At 46.1% G+C, this 21,699-nt stretch overlaps 1 protein-coding gene across 1 annotated transcript in view; it reads right to left on the reverse strand.

The window, feature by feature from the left end:
- Window positions 1-823: 823 nt before the first annotated feature.
- LOC140906948 (store-operated calcium entry regulator STIMATE) overlaps window positions 824-21,699 on the reverse strand; it is an 85,910-nt gene continuing 65,034 nt past the window's right edge. The window contains exons 6-9 of the mRNA XM_073331928.2: window positions 15,597-15,709; window positions 14,503-14,586; window positions 10,815-10,925; window positions 824-1,487 (exon numbers count right to left, since the gene is read on the reverse strand). Of these exons, the coding sequence (XP_073188029.2) occupies window positions 1,374-1,487; window positions 10,815-10,925; window positions 14,503-14,586; window positions 15,597-15,709 (422 nt within the window). The 3' untranslated portion in view covers window positions 824-1,373. The remainder of the gene's footprint in view (window positions 1,488-10,814; window positions 10,926-14,502; window positions 14,587-15,596; window positions 15,710-21,699) is intronic.

The following is a 21,699-nucleotide window of genomic DNA, read 5'->3' on the forward strand; positions in this document are numbered from 1 at the left end:
GAGAAGCATGTCATCCAATGTGTGTTTGGTGTGATTTGAAGCCCTGTCTCTCCCTTGAAGTCAATGGGTTTTGGATCACAAATTCTTCTCAGCAGCATAAATATTTCTAGTCTTATACGGCACATTATTACGTGGTCCTGCCTTGAGTGCAGGGGACTGGACTAGATGACTTCTCAAGGTCCCTTCCAGTCCTACACTTCTAGGATACTCAGATTACTGTAGAATCTGAATGCCTTCCAGTTATGCATTAAGCAACTCGATTCATATCAGTCACGTGGGGTTCATTCTCTCTCCCCTCTCCTGGGGGGGAGAAATTGTGCATGCAATGGAACGTTTTGGTAGGGTGCACATGCTAATCTGTGTTTATGGCAGGCTGAAGAAGGGTGTCTTGCATTTGGAGCAGAAGGTGGCAAGGTTTGGGGCGGTCCTTAGGTCCTTCCTGAGGGAGTTTGTTCTCCAGATGTTAGACCAACCTTTGGGAAAGCTGTCTCCTGCCCAGATGAACTTTCCTGTTTAAATAAGGCTTTATTTTAGAGATCACTTTAGACAGATTTTTGAAAAATCTGGCTTTAGAAAACCAGCTTTTCCCCACATCATTAACCCAACTGACTGCCCAGATTTTTAACGAGATTAACATCTGGGCCAAGACAGGACAGTTCCAGTTCAGATATGGCAAAGCAAAGCAAGTGGCAAGTCCCTACGATTGAGAGTTTAGAAGGGGAGCCATCTCCTTTGTAACATCCTCTCTCTGTAAAACGTTAAGCCCAGGAATGCATTCCAAAGATGAAGCAACTTTAAGTCAAACTTTTATTACAATCCCTACAAAAGAGTAAAAATGTCAGATGCAGTGGAATGATCAGTCCAACCCCAAAGACATTTTTAAATACCTTTTACAAGTGAGCTATTTACGAGCAAGCTGTGCATGCAGAAAGCATCACAGTGCAGTTAGTACAAGGTAAATCTTCCATCGTATAAAAAAGATCTAGTATTTTGACTTATGCTACCACCATCCTGACAAATTCTACAGCCAGCTGGCCAGCCAGAGAAATCTCTCTCTACGGTCCCAACCGTGATAGGATTAGGAGTGTCCAGTTTAGAGACAAATACAGGTACAGCCGGAGTTAATGGTGTATGAAGAGCCAGCCATCACACTGGGCAGCAAGAATGCAGAAGGTACAGAAACACCATCAGGAAAATAACTGCAAAGGGTAGATCTGGTTCGACCCAGCATGTGATCTCCATTTAACTGTGCAATAAACTAGCATTCCCACCCCAACTTCCAACTTCAGATCAAAGTCCAGTTTTCTAAAATAGTCTCTACTGCTGGTTTCTTGGTTGGCACTCTCTCCATTTGGCTCAGTTTGACGTCGCTGTTAAAGTACCCCTTGATAGCCTGGCTGTGTCGCTTTCTGGCTGGTTCCTTGGAGTCCTGAGATGTCTTGGTCACTTTCAGACTGATCAAAATCCAAGTCAGGACAGAGCAACACCTAAAGGAAGAACAAGAACAATTCAACTCTCAGAGACTTATTGCTCAGTGACTAAAGAGTCTGTTTGGCTGGAGATCTCATACCTCTTCATGCCTTTTAACTGGACATACCATAGGTAACATCTCCCAGAACAGCACTGCTCTGAAGGATAAAGATAGGTCAGTGAGCAATCAACAAAGCTACCCTAAGTTTGATACAGGAGTTGGCTAAGATGCCTATTCCTCCGCAATCAAGTGACAGACTCAGCAAAATCTAAACTCAAACCCTCCTCAACCAAAACTTTCTTATTACAGAGCGAGGCATTTAGTTACCCCAGCGGGTAGGTGTGTGCAGGGCATCCCATGCTGTTTTCAGCTTGAATAGATGAGTGTTCAAAATCAAGTGAAATCAGATCAGCTGAACAGCAGAAGTCAGATCTGTCAGCTCGCCAGCTGGCTGGCTAAGTGGTTTCTGCTATGCATTATGCCCACCTATGTTAAACTATATTTTATTGTACCCTATCCTCCCTCCCTTGGTTTGCTCAGTCATTTCCCCAACCCACTGTAAAGATCTTGTCTTTAGACTGTAAACTCTTTGAAGCAAAGAAATGTTCTTCACTCTGTTTGTACAGTGCCTAGCACAGTGGAGTAAAGGCCTCTAGGTGCTATTGCAATATATTTATGACATATATATATATATATATCATTCTTTAAAACAGAAAATCAAAGGTAAACAACGTTTATTCAGGGATGTACAAGAAAAATGTTGGACTCCACCACCACTAATTCAACGAAGTACAGGAAAATTACAGATGAGCCTGCTTTCTTCTGATCAGCAGACACAAAATCTCATTGGCCTGCCATTGTTGTCTTCTGCACCGGCCAAAGTCGCGTATGTTGAGTTACTTAATTAAACCACTAAAATGCAGCCACCTCTGGGGTAGGCTACAACTTTTCAACAGCATCCAGCAACAGTTAAGGATAGAAGAGAAGGCAAATATTTCAATCAGTTGAGTTTAAGGAGACGACGTAGCTAAACCCCTACGGAAATATGGCCAGGGCTCGGTCGATTCCTGGATATAGCGTGTACATCTGAGATTCTGACAGCTTCAGTTTTACTTCTCTAAAAGACAGCCCCTCCAGTGGTACAGTCCAGCCCACGCTGCACAAGTTGAGAGTTGGCTCAGTGAGACGAGCAACAGCGCCTAAAACACAGCTTCCTGCATCACCTTAACGGAGCTCTCCCATATAAGTGTTGATCTGGCCTGTCCCTGCTCAGCTTGAGAGATCTAACAATATCACAGCCTGAATTTTTATGCGGGTTATTAATCATGTCATCTGGATCTCTGGACTGTTTCCTGACACAGTGCATTAGGGATGCAGTATAAAATGTGCTGGCTTTATGAAATGCCCATATCAAGGGAGAATTTGCTCATGCTTTGTTTGGCCAGAGTGTTTTAAATGCAACAGACAAAAAACTGGCAGAGGACAGATTATTAAGAAGGCCTCGTCCCCGGTCCTGGACCCGGATATCATGGGGGACATAAATTGCATGATCCCGGTGCACTGTCATAACAAAGGAACACGCCTTTCATTCGTTACCATTTAGGCGGCACGGTGGGGCCAGTAACCACAGCAACAGGAGCGCTAAACAGGGAAAACAAACTGCTGCAATGAATCAACATTTTCAAAGGGATTAGAGAGGCCCACACAGTCCAGCCCGATCCACACATTTTATGACGTCTCCAGCAATCCACAGAAAATCCAGCAATGTTTAAGAGATGCTGTCCAGTCACACTTGGCTTTTACAAGACACTGAGACCAGTAGAAAATAAAAGGGAAATGTTATTCAGGTGCTATTTGTAACAAAGACGCTGGTCCCTCTTGGGGTATGTTACACTGCTAAAGCTGTTCGTGGGAATTAGTTTGATAGGCTAGCGCAGGGATCGGCAACCTTTGGCACGTGGCCCGCCAGGGAAATCCGCCGAGGGGCCGGGCCGATTTGTTTCCCTGCAGCGTCCACAGGTTCAGCCGATCGCAGCTCCCACTAGCGGCGGTTCCCTGTTCCAGGCCAATGGGGGCTGTGGGAAGTGGCAGCCAGCACATCCCTCGGCCCACACCGCTTCCTGCAGCCCCCATTGGCCTGGAACAGCAAACTGAGGCCAGTGGGAGCTGCGATCAGCCGAACCTGCTGACGCTGCAGGTAAATAAACCGGCCCACCTGCCAGCGGATTTCCCTGATGGGCTGTGTGACAAAGGTTGCCGATCCCTGGGCTAGTGTGTAATATAATGGCAGAAACAGCACAGGGTGGGCTTGGAGTGGGCAAGCAAGGTGGGTATGTACCCAGGGTTTGGCCCACTCTGCTCCATTTTCCCTGCTATTGTCATCTGCCCTAGCTGGATTCAAGCTGGCTCGCTCAGGCTAACCTGTGCAAGCTTCTGTTGTGTAGACAAACCCTTAAAGAGAGGTGATACTTCAACACAAGCTCGCCCTTGACAGTTGCATTGGTTGTGTTACAGCAGTGGTGAGGGGGCCCACCGTGCTAAGTGCTGGTAAGACAAACAAAGGGTCAGAATTTCTGCTCCAAAGAGCTTTCAGTCTAGACAGTAGAGGCACCAAGCCATACCAGGTCAGTGGCAAAGCTGGGAACAGCACCATGGTTTCCCAACCCCTCAGTCACCGTGCCATCCTGGTCTTGGACCCCAATGATTCACCAATATTCTCATGTCCACTCTTACAATCTGGGCTTGCCTAGTGTGTGCCTCTTTATACTCAAGTGCCAGAGAGTTGAGAAGGAAATGAACCCCCCCATAAGTGTTCATTCATTTGACTGCTTTCATTCCCTCCCCCCCACAACACAGTTAAATGCTTCTTTTGCATTGTAATTTTAAAAACACCTCTGAGCTACATCCTGTACAGAACACACTTCCCATCAGCTGGATCTGTTGTTCCGGTGTTCCAGTGCCAATATTTACACAATAGATATGCCCAAAGTAATTTACATATTTTGATACAGGCCTCTAGTCAGAAGCAAGAGACAACTGATTTGTTGATGTTTAAAACTCTGTCATTTCACCTAGTCCAACCTCAAGAGCACCGGGTCACCGCTGAAGGCATACTCTGCCAGTCTACTTTGTTGTAGACAGCAGGGTGGATAATGACAGCTGCAGTAACCCTGAACTCAGATTCTTCATATAATTGATCTATCACAAGGATAGAGCATGCAGAAAGAAATGAGCGTGACATGCAGTCACATCCGGTAAGAAGAAGAAAGCTGATAAATCCATTTCCCCCCAAGAGATAGGTGGAATCAGAGCTACTTTAGAACCTGCTCATCTCTAATGTTACAATGCTTTAGACAACACAAAAACTTAGTCTCTTTTAAGACGTCAAAGTGAATTTTGTGCTTATGAAAGGTCGGCCACTCATTCCCCACTCCTCACCCAATGACATACCTCAGTTCTGATCTGAAATACGGCATGCTACGTTAATCAGCGTCTCCTTTAAGTGTCTGCCAATTGTGCCGATTTATGTACCCAGTTAAGAAAGGCTGGTGCATTAGAACTAATGGCACAGCTTCCCCACTCCAACCCCAAAGTAACCAGTGCACGTCATCGGGACGATAAGGGTCCTTGCTAGTAGCGGTCACAAAGACAACCTGAAAATGTGAAAATAAGGACAGACAAAGATGTATTCCTGCTTTTTAAATCTGCTTTCTGCCACGGGGAAAAGCCACAGACCCAGAGAGATCAAAGGAAACATTAAGGGCTTTGAAAATGCTACTGGTTTTCACGGAGTGGAGAAGAGAGTGATGCCATTGACATGGTCTGTGGTTTACTGTCACAACAGACTCCAGCTGAGGCAGGAGAACAAGGAGCCTTCATTTCAGCCTGCATTTACTCAGCTCTTGTGCAATGAGGGTGACCATATTGTCCAAAGGGAGAACGGGACACCCCCAGCCACTTGCCCAAGCTCCCCCTGCAGCAGGGGGCCATTGCCCGGTCACTGGAAACCTGCCAGCCCTGCACATGCTGGAACACTGCCTCGCCCCCAGCCCAGCCCTGCCTCCCCCCGACCCCACGAGCGGGGCTGGCATCTCTACTCGCCCCTCCCCGCAGTACGTTCCTCCGCACTGCATCCCACTGTTTTGGCAAAAGAAGCCATTTGTCCCGTTGATCAAGTCGGCAAGAGCAAACGGGACAAATGTCCACTTTTGCAAAAAAAGAGGCAGGATGGCCAGGACAGGGCTTTAAAAAGGGACTGACCCGGCCAAAACAGGACGTAGGGTCACCCTATCCTCAACTCAGCGTGTAACGATTCAGGCAAACATTAGTGCAGATCAGACTGGAAGTCAGATGGGAAGGGAGAGAACTGCACAAGGGGCGATGGGAAAAAGCCTGTCCTGGAAGCTAGATTTGGGGTTTAAGACGAGCCCGGAAGGAAAATTTTAATAGATCCCCATCAAGAGGATGAAAAATCCCCCTGTAAGTGCTAGTTTTGGCCTAAGCCACAGCCCTCGCTCCACCTTACGCAAAGCCCTATGTCACCTCCCTTCACATCTATAGCTCAAGCGTGAGAAAGCGGGCCCCGCCTTAAAAGCCCATACACACATGAGATGGAAGATCGGGCTCTGGGCTGCCAGCTACTCACTGTCCCCCATTAAACAGTGGGATTTCATCTCTGCTAGGTACCTTCTCACAGCGTGGGGCATCCCAAGCAATAAAGCAGCCCTGTACAAAACAGCTGGTGTAGCCATAAGTAGTGCTGGTTTTAAGACTAGGTTAAAACAGGGACCCATTTTCTACTGCGAGCGGATTCCGAGCTCAGGTGAAAAGAATGAAACCCTTTATTGTGAAGATAGATTGAAATCCAAGTAAGCCACATGACGGGGAGTTGTCGGCGCCTGCTGCTAGACAGGCCTGATGAACTCTGATAAACTCCAGGCACTTTATCATGAGCAATCCCTTCCAAGCATAGAGACGCTTAGCACCTGAAAGGAGGGAGATTAATAACATAGCAGAGAGGGAGGAAATTCTCCTTATTGAACAATCAGGAGAGCAAATGAGTCAATTAATAGGGATGGATCTCAACCAAATCTCCATTTCCAGCCTTTGATTTTGGATTTCGGCCACCCCACCTTTGTGGCCTGGGCAATTAGATTTGCCAGGTGGGTTGTTATTTTATCTACCATTTAAAAGGTGACTTGTGATATTGTTAGGATGTGGATATTGTTAGGATATTGAAAGGATGTGGACAAATTGTAGAGAGTCCAGCAGAGGGCAACTGAAATGATTAGGGGGCTGGGGCACATGACTTATGAGGAGAGGCTGAGGGAACTGGGATTATTTAGTCTGCAGAAGAGAAGAGTGAGGGGGGATTTGATAGCAGCCTTCAACTGACAGGGGGTTCCAAAGAGGATGGAGCTCGGCTGTTCTCAGTGATGGCAGATGACAGAACAAGGAGCAATGGTCTCAAGTTGCCGTGGGGGAGGTCTAGGTTGGATATTAGGAAACACTATTTCACTAGGAGGGTGGTGAAGCACCGGAATGGGTTACCTAGGAATCTCCATCCTTAGAGGTTTTTAAGGCCCAGCTTGACAAATCCCTGGCTGGGATGACTTAGTGGGGTTGATCCTGCTTTGAGCAGGGGGTTGAACTAGATGACCCCCTGAGGTCTCTTCCAACCCTAATCTTCTATGATTGTACAGATAGGCGGCCACATGGCAAGTGGCTGTATGGAAGTTTCATGGAGACCAAGAAAGAAGAGACAGAAGTCCCAGATTTTCTGTGAAGATTCCCACTTCTGTACTCTTCATCCCTGTGGGTTGGAAAACAGGAGCTCTGAGTTTGCAATGTGATATGGCCAATGCAATTATGGGTTGAAATTGGTGAGGCATAAGGACACAGAGCAGGAAGGCAACAATCCCCATATAAAGTTCCAGTAAGAGGACATTCCAAGTACAGGGATGAACCACTCCCTGGCATAACTCCACTTCGCACCAGAGGGGATGGTCCAAGTCAAGCAACAAAAGTTATGATTCTTTCCTCACAAGAGGTAAAACTAAAAGTTTCGCTAAGTAACAACAAAGTGAGAGGAGGGGGAGGAGAGGGAGATGGTAAGACAAATATTCAAAAGATACAATATTCAAATAATATTCAAATATACAATAAGATGGGAGATGCTAAGGGAAAGCTTCGGCTAAATATCAGAAAAAAGCCCTCCCAACAGGCAGGTCTATTAATGGAAGCCCATCATTTGGAACATTTAAAGCTATACTGTCAGAACATTAGAAAAATGTGGTATAAAGAGAAATACTGCATTGGCAAGAAGATGGAGTAGAGAATCGTTGATCTTTCCTGACTTCTAGAGATTTGGAAAGCAGTCTTCTTTATGGACTAACCTGACCTGAAACAGGTTGTTGTAAAGAGTTTTATGGTGTTCTGTTCATTCCTCAGCACGACAAGACAGATGGCAGGGTATATTTCCATATGCGACTGGCAACAATAGCAGTGTACTGGGTATTGAGTCCTGCTCCGTTCTATCCCAGACGAAATGGCTGCCGTACAGTTGTGTCTGCATATTTAAAAATATCCATGGGACACTCCGTGCTACAGACCTCCACTGTCTACGTGTACTGTTGTTGTTGATGCCACATGAAGGTGAAAGGGGATCTCGGAGGCTCCAATGTTTTGCTGTAAAATAAAGGATTAGTTGTGCTATTTGTGGGAGGGTTAAGATCAGGTCTCAACTATGCACAGAAGTTAGTTTAAACACAACTTTAAACTGGTGCAACTTCTGTGTTTGGACATGGCTTCAAACTTACAAAAACGGGACAAGTAGCACCCGTGTCCGCCCATTGTGAAAGACGTTACGAGTTACAGACATTGAATGAACCTCCACAGCCATCCCTGCTAAATGGGATTAGAGGAGATGGCACTCCCGAGTATCAACCACGACTACGAGGCCAAGATCATGCCATAACCAGAGAAGCGTTAATTGGGTCTGGCTGGTTAGAATTTAGAGTAATTAGCAGTTTTGCGCATGTGGGATCTGTACAGGCTTGTCTACAGTTTTTGGTACCGCTTTTAACTCTAGTGGTTAAACAAAACAAACAAAAAAAAGACACACACGGCACCCCAACCATGGTTAAACTGGTGCAAGAACTGTTCAGACACAGCCTCACCTGGCTGAACTTGCCTTTCAACTCCTATGAACTCTAAGAGGTATCTGCTCTCAAGAACAGGCTCCCCATTGTTGGAAATCCCCGGAATGCAAGGTTCAGATGTTTTGGAACACACCATAGCTCAGATTGCTCCCATTCAGAGAACGAGGCTGGCTTTGCTGCACCAGGACGTGCATGACTCATTTCTTGGCTGACCAGCTGTTAACATCTGTCTCTGCTTTGTTGGTCCCATAAGAGGAAGGAATCCACTAACGCCATATAGCCCTTTAAGAGTGGGAGCTTATCAGATACACAAGCTCTACAAGAATTCTGGCTTGAAGTTATGTAAACTGCATCAGTACCAATTAAGAACATTCTTACTTGCCACCTTGCAGCGTGTATTTCAGTGCAGAAGCCACAGTCGGGTAGTAATTGGTTTGGCAGTCCCACCTGTATGATGCAGAAACCAGTTACACTTACTAGAAGATGTGCTCTGACTAAAGCCATGAGGGAAGTAAACTTAACAGGTACTGGAGATGAAAGTTATTCTGTAAGCAGAATGTGAAATACCTTGTATTATTTCTGTTCCTCTTCTTCCCCTCTTTCTCTAGGAGTATTTAATTCCACCAAGCAGCAGCTATTTCAGAAGCTAGCCTGTAACTGCTGAACTCCTTTTCAGTCTAGTGGGTCTTGCCAATGAACAGCAGGAAATCAAAATTTGTACATGTAGCATTTTGAAAATAGGGGTGGGGAGAGGGAAGAACAGAATTAGATCCAGCTAGTTAGATTATGGCCTTTGCCCAAAACCCAGGCACAGACATGGATGTGACCTGTGTCCGGTGAACTCTGTTGTGTTAGCAAACAATGAGAACAAAATCTGCCTGTAACATAACAATGTTTTTTTCCTTTGGACTTAAAGCGTGAACATCCAACTAACCCAAATATATACTGAGGGTGACTCACACCAGAGTTAACTGGCAGTTTGCTTGCTGAGAAACAAAGACACCTGGCAAACTCTGATTCCCCCACAAGCATGTTTTTCTCCAAAATTTAACAAAAGACGAGACATTAGCAAGAAAAAAAATTCCTTCTGACTATAACTTTAAACATGTTAACTAGACGTGAGGGCCCCAAAGGAGTCGGAAGCGACACCTGTTGGAGTTCTGTTGATTCTCAATGGACTTCATACGACATTCGCTCGATTCATGAATTAAGAATGATTTTTCAGGGCATTAATTCAACCTGGAATCTGGAAAAATATCAAGCCACGCCCTGTCACAGCATTCAGCTGTCATTACTGATCAGGCTAGTCTGTTGATGGTGCATGAAGTAGACTAGAATCCAGCTTGGTTTTCCATAGCTAGAGTGATGTAGGAGGGGCTGAGTGTAATACATGTATGGTGTCAGCGGATAACACTGGTAGCACCCAAGGACACCTATGGTATCAGATATGGGATATTTATTGCTTTCAACAGAGTTGTGCCTAGAGGGCCCAACTGCAATCAAGGCCCCATCATGCTAGGCCCCGTACAACCATCTAGCAGTCCTTGTCTAAACAGAGAAGACAGAGTGGGAAGGGAGCTGAAGAAGCAAAGTAACGTTCCAGGTTACAGCTTGGCAGTGGCAGAGTTCGGAATAAAATCCAGGTCTCCAACTCCCGGTCCACCAGCCCATGCTGCCTCTCACAACATTGAGAGGTGATACCATTTTAAGTCCTTTCCAAACATAGCCATGCTCTAGAACTTTCCTAGGGTCTAGAAACAAGGGCCTGCCCTTCTAGAACTCTTGCCACCTTTTCTCTCCTGGCATTTCTGGTGCAGAAGCTTTCATGCACTCACCCACTCCCTAGCGTCAGAGAGCAGACCTGAGGGAGTCAGACACATCCAGCATCTCAAGACTTATCCATGCTTGCTGGGAGAGCTGATTCCATGGGATGAAGTGGCTCAAGATTCGGTTAGTGCTCCCGTCTCTGCAGCATTAACAAGGGAACGCTCAAGGAGAATCCCGGTAAGACTATCCCCCTCCCCAAGGGGAAGGCAGGCACGGCTCTGTGACACAGCTGGCTCTAAATTCAGATCACCTACCTTGTGTCATTGCTACCCACTGCAGTTACAATTAGCGGTGTTCATTTGACTTAGGATTGGCTGTCTGTGCACATCTGCCCACAGCACATTCCCTGGGCTTACCTGGGATTCTTCATTCCTCACGGGGTTTTCTATGGACCTGCTGCCTTCAAGGCTGTCCTTCTGCTTATATTTCCTCATGATCAAACTGTCCACGAGCCAGAACATAACAGCCTTGGAGGGGAAAAAGGAAAACCATCAGGTTGTTCCAACAGCCCCGACTTTGGATGACCAATCTTTAGTGCAGCCTAAACTGCAAGGCGGTAGCAGCTCTAGGTAGGTGCTATAGCTTTAAAGCCTTACCGTGACCACCAACAGCTCACATACAACCTGATCCTACCAAGCAATTCGCGTCCTCGACCCCACTGACACAAATGGAGTAGAGGACACTCTGCCGTCTACAGGATTAGGCCCACATGTCTGCAGGAGTTTGACCAAGTGTGTGTTTTGGGAGTTATTTTCTCTCCTCTGCATTGAAGCCTGGTCGGTTTGTCAGAGCAGGCGTTTGCTGGAGGACCCACTGGAAAAGAGATTAAACAGTAGGTCAGGGAGGTACTGGGTCAGAGGGATTTCCCACCATGCTCTGCAGCTGTAACTGGCTGAAGCATGATGCATCCAGAGTCAAGGCTCACCCATTCAGCTTCCCAGAACTGTTGTCAGTGCTTGCACTGGCTTCCCACATGCTGGGAAAGTTTGCTCTTGAGCCAAGCAGAAGTGGCAGCAGGGACAAATTACGGCCATTCTGGGTCTGGGGCAAATCCTGCATGGGGCTCCCATGGCCCCACCTCCCATGGGTGGCAGCAGGTTTCCGAGTGAAGATGAATGAGGTTGCTCATCCCCCTTGGAGGTACTGCCTCATGAGTCGGCAGAGTCAAAGGCACACACACTGTTTGTGTTTTCAAGCTTCCCCCACCACCTAGGAGACCAAACACAGCTCCTCTAAAAATGAAAGCCAAGTTTCTGAGCTCACCATGTGGCTGCAGGAGCTGGCATGTTATTTGGCTCAGAGAAGTTATTTGCCAGGACGTGCTTGGCATTCACAGTTACTAAACCATGACAGCATGCACGCCCAGGTGGATTCTGGCCACAGTGATTGTGGTGACAGATATTTAGGAGATTAAAACCCCCCTGTAGTTTCTGTATGCGAAACGAGTGCCCAACAGAAAGGCACCAGCTCGGCAGCTGTAGGTATGTGCAGGCTTTTCTCCACCTAGTTAGAAACTGCAGGGGACAGCAGCTTTCCAGGCGGTCTTCTGAAGGGGGAGAAATATTAGTTGCCTTGAGCTCTATTGACTCATGCATTTTGCAATCCTATTCAGATGAGCGTTGCAACATCCTGCCTCACTGAATGCAACCTCCTCTTGTGCCAGTCTCACTCAGACCACACGACTCTCCACTCTGAATTTCCTCTTTGCCTTCCTCATCAAGTTCAAACAGCTTGTCTCTGCCTGGAAGGGTACTGCATGGCTCCTCTGTTGCCCTACTCTCTACTGGGAGGCAGCACAGCCTAGTGACAGAACACTGACCAGCACTCAGAAGACCTGGGGTCTAATCCCTGCTCTGCCACTAGACAGACTGCTGGGTGACCTTGGGCAAGTCACTTCCCCTCCCTGTGCCCAGTTTCGCCATGTCTAAAAAGTGGGGGTAATGATACGGACACCCTTTGAGATCTACTGATGAAGAGTGCTCTGTAAGAGCTAGGTATTACTGACTGCTTCTAACTGGCTGGCTGCACTTCTCCCAAGCCATCCTACTTCTGTTTTAGCGCCATCTTCCATTGCATCCCTTATGTTTGGGATTCTCCATCTCCTTGTGTGGGGCACCAGAGAACGCACCAACATGCTGGAGGTCAGGAGGAGCGGAAGAGCACCCATTTTAACCACAGGGTCTTAGCAAAGTTGAGACACATCCCTAGGAAGGGAACTCTCCAGCAATAAATGTAGTTGTTCCTGGGATTTCTTCAAATCCCCTAGGAACTTAGAAGACAGTTTCCAGAGAAAAAGAAAAGGGAGGGAAGTGGGGGTGTAGCTGGATAGGACGGATGTATAGTCCACCTTGAACTTCTTGCATCCTGAGTTGCGGTGGGTAGAAAGACATTCTGAATGGAGCAGGATGTCATCTGCCATGGCATGTCGTGTCAGACTGCAGTGGGACATTCCATTTCACAGTTCAAAAAACATTCCTGGTCCCGTCAAAAATGGCCTAATCAAAGGTTCAAAGCCTGTGAAGGCAGACACGGAAAGGATTTCCAGAGTGATAGTTTAGAGACGATCAACAGTTTGTGGGACAACAGAACATTTGGCTGGACTTCAAGCAAGTCCTATTTTAAAAGAACCTTCTGTAGCATGAGGGCTAATTTTATACAAGATCATCAGAACAAAGTTACCCTATATTTATTTCTAAGTATCTGAATTACCACTTCCTCCCTAAGGAGTTTTACATCAGACTGAGTGGAAGTTTTAGCCAAAAACCTCAATGGACTTTTTTGTTGATTCTTCCCAGTTTTGAAGGCTGCGAACCGTTGGGAAATCTATTTGGACAAAGAGGTTTGCAGACACAGGTCCTGATTCTGATAGCACCAGCCTCTCCCAATGGGTGGGATTCTTGTCTATTTGGTAGCATTTACACCCACAAAGCCTGGGCCTATTTGACTCTGGCTCATCGACCACAGAGTAGAGGGCATTCATCTTGCAGGACAGGGCCTGTTTTGGAGTTATCATTGGTATTTAACATGAGAGTGACATCACTAGAAAACTACCACTCAACTGTTATCTCTGCCTTTTTTAATCAAATTCCATACATGAGCCAGTTTGGCTATTCTTTCAGAGCATCATTAAAGAGGTGAATGGAAGGCCTGTTGGTTGATAAGGCCGGAGTTCAGAATTCAGTGCTTTTCATGACAGGATGCAACTAACAGCCGAGTTTTGGATGCCTGGGACGTCATGAATAATTGCAAGGGAAGCTCAGATCCTTCATTCATTTCTTGTCAGGTCCAATGGCAGAGGAGGTGATTTTTAAGTACATCAGGACAATCTGTCCAAGTGATCACTTAAGCAACAGACTTTTGTCTGTCTTAATGGATCATAGTGAAAGTCTGGAGGCCATATTTTGCTCTTTGATTCACTCATAGAACCCAAGTCACCTTATTGTCCTCACCTTCACCCTACCCTGTCCCAGCTCCACCTCTGTCATTTTCATCTTACCGTTTAAGTAGAGTCTTCTAGGCAGGGAATCTGCGTTTCAGAAAGTGCCATGCACATTGCATTAAGTACTTAAAAAAAACCCCAAAAGCAATCACCACCTTTTATCTTGGAAACCCTAAAACCACATCCCCGTGCATTCTATGTGCTGTATTCTAACAAAAATATGCAAAACCAGACAAAATTAATCATTAGCTATGGTAGAGATCTCAGAGTTTTGTGATGTTCGAGAGGCTTAATTTCAGCACTCCACAACTCGAATTCCTCCAAGTAACAGTGCTGATACAATTTACTAACTAGGAGATGCTAGTGTCTCAGCAATAGGTGACTTCTGAGTAGGCTGAGATAGGCAGGGTGTCTAGTGGGTACGGTAATAGCTCGAGAATCCCGAGAGGGAGGTTCTATTCCCAGCTCTGCCAATGACCTGTTGTGACACTTCTCTGCTTTGTCTTATTTCAAGAGAATAAGGACTGCGTGTACAGCACCTCTCTGTTGGGACACCTAGGCCCAACAAACTCAGTGTTTTCAGAGGAGTCTTTGGCTTCACTTACGTTGACTGTAAAAGGCACAATGAACATGACCAGGACGAGCTCCAGCTGAGGATCTGGGATACAGTCCAGTAAAATCTCCTGAAGCTGCAAGGGAAACAAAAATTAAACAATGTTGTTAAAATACATCTTGGTTGCATGCTATTAACCATGAATTGCAGCGACCTTCCCACACTGGCAGATTCATGGCGGAGGCAGCTGCTGCCATTTTTACCCCGCCACATAAGCTAGAAGAACACAAGCTATTCCACCCCACCCCACCCCAGACATTTCTGGCAGCCTGAGGCCAGGCAGATATTTATTCATTTATTAAAGTGCTGGTCTTCCACACTTTAACAGGCAGATTTTCTTTGGATTCTCTCAGCCTGGCTGCAAGACAAGCTTATGGGACACCAGCCTTGCATGAGGTGGCCTGGAAGACAACCAGAAGTGTACTGCCAGCCTCCAGATTCCAGGTTCACATACCAAGAGTGGAGAAATCTATATTAGCGGTTCAAGTTTAGGAGTTCTCTAATACATGGATTCAGAATACTGGTTCCAACAGGAATGAAATATTGATGTGTCCCAACTTAATGTCTCCCACTTGTTCCATCTCTCTGGACACACACAGCTGCCGTCTACTGATAGTCTTTGTATCATGGCAGCAGCTAGTGGTCAGAACAGATCAGAGTCCTACTGTGCTAGGTGCTGTTCAAAAAATAACAAGACAGCCTCTCCCCTGAAGTAGTTACAGTCTAAACGAGAGAAGAGAAAAGGAAGTATCATCTCCAATTCACAGATGAGTTAAGGAAACAGAGAGATTAAGTGACTGGCCCAAGGTCACAGAGTATATCTGTGGCAGGGCTGGGAATTGAACCCAGTTTCTCCAGAGTCCCAGGCTACAAGCTCATCCATCCAAGGACAGAACAACCTATTCAATTAGTCTCTCTATTGGTCAGCTTGTGGCATTTCCCTGCCATGAGCCAATAGGCAGTTCCCCATATGCAGTAACCAGTAATGGGTTATTTGAGGGCTCCTTGTGAGTTATAGTCTAATAAAGAACTAGCGCACACAATGCAATAAAAACACTCCAGAGGAAAACATAACCAGTCACTTACCTTTGTCCAGCCAGGGATGAACAGGGCAAAGCTTACCACAGTCTTCTCAAAGACCATTATCAGCAAGTAGAGGATGCACTGGCCAATCCAGGCAGCAGCTTGTGGAGGGTCACCTGGAAAAGTAAGTTAAATTTAGCCTATAGAACAGGAGTAGAAAATCACAAAGAGAAATATCAGAGTACCCTAATGTAAAACAATATGGACTGATAACAGGAGTTAAGGAGACTAGCACAGGAGGAGAAGGGGGAAGTGTGTACAGTGCCTCAATATCCCAGCTTGTACGCGTATCTCTGGCCCCTCCTAGAAAGGATGCTAATCTGCGTGGGTGTTGCAATGATCCAGGTGGAGGACTAGAGGGGAGATAATTCTTCTGACAGCTACGGGAGGTCTTCCTTCGTGGCAAGCTGTAGGAGCTTACGGTTTTGGAGCAGAAAGTTGGTGCTTTCTTCAGACAGGAAATTAAAAATGACTCTGGACTCTTTTCAGAATGTTTTCGATTGAAAACTGAGCAATATTCACACTCCGGTCAAACAATTTCTTCCACCACGCACTGCTTTGCACGTCATCAAATTTCATCGGTCTTGCCCCATCTAAGTTTAGCAAGGTCCTCTGTCCTCTTTAGTTTAAGAGAATCTAAACAACTGTGCTAGTGGCAAGTTTCGCCACCTCTTCCTATCCTTTTCCAGGCTATTGGGAATAAATTATATATGGGCCCAGAAGCAGGCTAACAGGATAAATTCCACGGCTTGTGTTTTTTAGGAGGTCAGACCAGAGCCAGTGGTCTCTTCTGGCCTTAAAATCTTTTAAGTGCTGGTCCTAGTACTGATCTTGGATACAATACACTGCTACGTTGATAACAGATCATTTATTCCTATTCTGTGCTGGGATAACGCCATCCATGTCTGAAATGCAGCCTCTTCCGGTGTGAGCTGTCAAATATGCGGTCACATGCTACACCAGGCGGCAAGCTCAGAACACAGCCTCCAACTGTACATTCAAGGGGAGATTTAGGCAGCACCTGGGATTTCCCCCACATCGAATCTGAAAATGTCAGGGGTATCTGGTGATCTAAATGGTCACTGCCTTTTGGGTGACGCTGACAACTGGGGCCTAGTTTTCATAACTAGCACTCCATCCAAGATAGATTTCATTTTACATGGCGTGGATGTATCTGATATCTGTTAGCTGCTGATGAGAGCGGACGGCTGGGGACGTAATACTGAAGGTCTGAGACACAGGGCCTCCATCATCCCAGGTTTTCAAGTAATCCAATCTGAAAATCAATGCTAGTTAAATATGGATGATAGGTACTTAAAGTGAAAATTAAAAGCATCTTTATTATTGTTCGCAACTATAATGGAACCATATCTATTACAGACAGTAGCGTCAGGCCTCAATAAACATCCTGCCAGCTGTTCATTATCTTTCTAGGCTCATTACAATCCATCAGGAATGCAAAATTGGGGTTGGCAATATCTGGCTCTCTTGAGACACAGGTCACATTTCCTCCTGACAACTCAAATATTAAAGAGCCTCTGGTGGCATCTCTGTTTCCAGTACAGACCAGAGTCCAGAACCACTGCTGTGCAGGAGAGTTGAAGCAAAGCTCCTCTGAAGCTGGGAGGTGATTCGAGGTTTGATCCAAATGGTTCAGGAGGTCTCTTGTCCTTCCCTTCTCATCAGAGCCCCCAGCCCTTGAGGGAATCCCTTGCTCACTTCACCCCCACCCATTGGAGACGTTTTCACATTCTGGACATCTCCGTTACGGTAGAGAACTCTCCTTGAGTACGTGTCAACTCCAAGAGGCACAAGGGAAGCCATCTAGATCTCTTTCCCCAGCAGACTGGTAGCAAAATGCATGACCAGCCCACCAGTGACAGCACATGCAACCTATTAGTAAGAGGCCAGGGCCAGCTCATGTTCATATTGTGAAGGGTGATTCTGTAAACATGATGTAGGTCAGACAATAACAGGGCTGTATCGGCTGGGGATGAACTAAAGGCCTTTGTCAAGCTGACACCTTGCAGGAGCAGTAAGAGAGAAGCACTGAAATGTTTGACCAATGTGTCTGATGCCTCCAAGGCCGAGGAAACACGTCTGAGAGCCAAGGCCTACTAAGCCTGCTACACACTTTTGGGCGAGCGTCACAGATCTATAGCCCCCAGTGCTAAAGGCAACTGGCAATAGAAACACACTGAAATGTTTGACTGACTGATACAAACCAGCACGCCTGTGGGTTCGGGTGTTATTACAATGAACTCTGATCAAGCCAGCACAGGAATTCTGGCTGGCTAAGAACCTGGAGTGGCAAAGGCATCACCTCAGTAGTTCCCTTCGCTATAACTTTTGGAAGGAAGGGAGAAGGGGAAAAGCCAAGAATGGATGACTGCAGATGGGAACTGGGTAAGGCAGGCTGCTGAAATGGGAAAAGGTCATGGCAACAGGGACCATGAAGAGGCAAGAGGGCAAGGGGAGGAAGAGGCAAAGGTAGCAGGACAGGGAAGAAGGGGAGAAGAGAGAACAGAAAAGGCAAGAGGCTTGGGAGGAAATAAGGCCAAGAGGAGGAGAAGTGTGGGAGGAGTAAAAGGGACCCAAGCCAGTCAGCATGGACATTACCTTACAGCAGCTGAAGTCTTGAACAGCGTGTGCACGAGCTAGTTGGGGAGAAGCTTCCTGGTAGTAGTTGGGGCTGGGAGAAGCTGCTCCCCTTGCTGGCTTTGGAAGAGGGTTTCAGTATTTCAAGAGCAGCGCAGATCCAACAGACTCATCAGAACCAAGGAGCTGGGTTTTGTCCATTCCTTGACTTGGGTTTGGTTTTTTTGTTATGTACTGACATCTGAGACATTCCCACACAATTCCTTGCATCTGAAGCCTTGGCAGATAATGCTATTCTAGTCCAAAGCCCAAGCATAGACAAAAGAGATCCATCACTTCCCTTCTGCCTTTGAACTTGGCTTTCCCTTTTGTTCAGAGCACTCTCAGATGATGTGCACTGACCCCAGAACTGAGGCTGGATCTTGAAACCTTCACTAGCCCCCAGCAGCCTTCACTAGCCCCCAGCTGCCTGCCCATTACACTCCACAGCTGACACGGTACTTGGTTGCATCTGCAACCATTTAGCAATGCTCATCTGGAGATCAGATGCTTCATCCTGTGGATGGCTACAACTTTTACAGGCTACCTGTTTGAGGCTGGCAGACTGGGTGCCAGCTCTTGCCAAGACTTTAGGCCTCAGTTGAGTACTGACAATTTCATTGCTGGAAAGCAGTTCAGCCCACCAGTGCATTAGTATGGTTAAGATGAGTATTGGACTTCTAACAGTGTGTTTAGACTTTATGAAATGCTTGTATGTTGCTATATGTATTAATCCTACTTATAATGTCTATATCCTAGGGCTATTTAAGGCAATACTTCAGTGTTGGCTGTATATAGCTGTAACATGCTTGTTCTGAACTATGTAACTCTCCAAACAAAAAAAATGTTTACTCAGTGCAAAGTGCTAAATCCCTATGAGAGGTATTACCTCTGGCCCATCTGGAAGGGCTATCAAAACTAAATGGGCCATTTAGGGACATAGAATCATAGAATCATAGAATATCAGGGTTGGAAGGGACCCCAGAAGGTCATCTAGTCCAACCCCCTGCTCAAAGCAGGACCAATTCCCAGTTAAATCATCCCAGCCAGGGCTTTGTCAAGCCTGACCTTAAAAACCTCTAAGGAAGGAGATTCTACCACCTCCCTAGGTAACGCATTCCAGTGTTTCACCACCCTCTTAGTGAAAAAGTTTTTCCTAATATCCAATCTAAACCTCCCCCACTTCAACTTGAACCTCCCCCACTGCAACTTGAAACACAATGCAAACATCACAATGCAAAGATTTTATTAATTGTCCCTGCACACCCATTAAGAGGCTACCTGCAAAAAGACTGGTCCCACCAGCTTGAATTGCGGAAGGAGGAAATAAAAATAGCTGACAAGACAAGCTTTCAGCTCTTTGGGTGTTTGGACTCAGAGCTTGAGCTACAAAACAGCAGTGGGGGTCAACCTGGGTGGGCCCTAAAGGATACTCAGAGCTGACAGATTGCTACAACTCTGTCACCGTTTGGAACCATAGACTGTAACTCATTTGTGACTATATGTTTGCCTGCTTTAACCTGTAAATAACTCGCTCATTTCTTTTTCCTAGTTAATAAATCCTTAGTTTACTATAGGATTGGCTACAAATATTGTCTTTGGCATAAGTCCTGAGGTATAACTGATCTGGGGTTAAAGTGACTGGTTTCTTGGAACTGGAAACAACCCAAATATTTTATAGAATCATAGAAGTGTGGGACTGGAAGGTACCTCCCGAGAGGTCATCTAGTCCAGTCCCCTGCACTCAAGACAGGACTATGTAATAATTAAACCATTCCTGACAGGTGTTTGTCTAACCTGTTCTTAAAATCCTCCAATGACTGAAATTCCATAACCTCCCTAGGCAATTTGTTCCAATACTTAACCACCCTGACAGTTAGACAGTTTTTCTTAATGTCCAACCTAAACCTCCCTTGGTGCAATTTAAGCCCATTGCTTCCTGTCCTATTCTAGGAGGTTAATGAGAACAATTTTTCTCACTTCTCCTTGTAACAATCTTCAATGTACTTGAAAACTGTTATCCTGTCCGCCCTCAGTCTTCTCTTCTCCAGACTAAAGAAACCCAGTTTTTTCAATCTCTCCTCATTGCTCGTTTTCCAGACCTCGAAACCATTTTGTGATCTTTGGTGCACAGCAAATAACTATCACTAAGCACAGCTTGCCTGTGTGGCAAGACAGATGGGCATGCCCAAGGGGACTACCTGTGACTCTATGGTAAGGCTCAGAGTGCTTCAGGAGTTCCCATTTGTTATTGGGTTGGTGAAATCTAATGGTAGAACACACCACCAGTTTGTCTGCCCTGAGGCTGTCCTTCACAGTTGTGAACTACTCCGGACAGCGTGACTGTCTGCTCACTCTTTCCCTACTGTCCAGCAGGAGTCTGTGCAATACCACTGATTGTTATCTTACCACAAGTGACCGTCTTTTTTTTAAATGTAGCAGGTGCTAAGCAGCTTCACAATCTACATTTCATCTTTACTAGCAAGGACAGTAAAGTCACCTCAGTCCCTGGAAAAATCATGGAGCAGGTCCTCAAGGAATCAATTCTGAAGCACTTAGAAGAGAGGAAAGTGATCAGGACAGTCAGCATGGATTCACCTACAGAAAATCATGCCTGACTAACCTAACTGCCTTCTATGACGAGATAACTGGCTCTGTGGATGAGGGGAAAGCAGTGGACGTGTCGTTCCTTGACTTCAGCAAAGCTTTTGACATGGTCTCCCACAGTATTCTTGCCAGTAAGTTAAAGTAGTATGGGCTGGATGAATGGACGATAAGGTGGATAGAAATCTGGCTAGATTGTTGGGCTCAACAGGTAGTGATCAATGGCTCCATGTCTAGTTGGTAGCCGGTATCAAGCGGAGTGCCCCAAGGGTCGGTCCTGAGGCTGGTTTTGTTCAATATCTTCATTAATGATCTGGAGGATTGTGTGGATTGCACCCTCAGCAAGTTTGCAGATGACACTAAACTGGGAGGAGAGGTAGATACGCTGGAGGGTAGGGATAGGATACAGAGGGACCTAGATAAATTAGAGGATTGGGCCAAAAGAAATCTGATGAGGTTCAACAAGGACAACTGGAGAGTCCTGCACTTAAGATGGAAGAATCCAATGCACCTCTACAGATTAGGGACCAAATGGCTAGGCAGCAGTTCTGCAGAAAAGGACCTAGGGGTTACAGTGGACGAGAAGCTAGATATGAGTCAGCAGTGTGCCCTTGTTGCCAAGAAGGCCAATGGCATTTTGGGATGTATCAGTAGGGGCACTGCCAGCAGATCAAGAGACGTGATCATTCCCCTCTATTTGACATTGGTGAGGCCTCATCTGGAGTACTGTGTCCAGTTTTGGGCCCCACACTACAAGAAGGATGTGGAAAAATTGGAAAGCGTCCAGCGGAGGGCAACAAAAATGATTAGGGGACTGAAACACATGACTTATGAGGAGAGGCTGAGGGAACTGGGATTGTTTAGT

The sequence above is a fragment of the Lepidochelys kempii genome, chromosome 1, assembly GCF_965140285.1.
Source record: "Lepidochelys kempii isolate rLepKem1 chromosome 1, rLepKem1.hap1, whole genome shotgun sequence".
In the NCBI taxonomy this organism is placed as follows: domain Eukaryota; kingdom Metazoa; phylum Chordata; order Testudines; family Cheloniidae; genus Lepidochelys; species Lepidochelys kempii.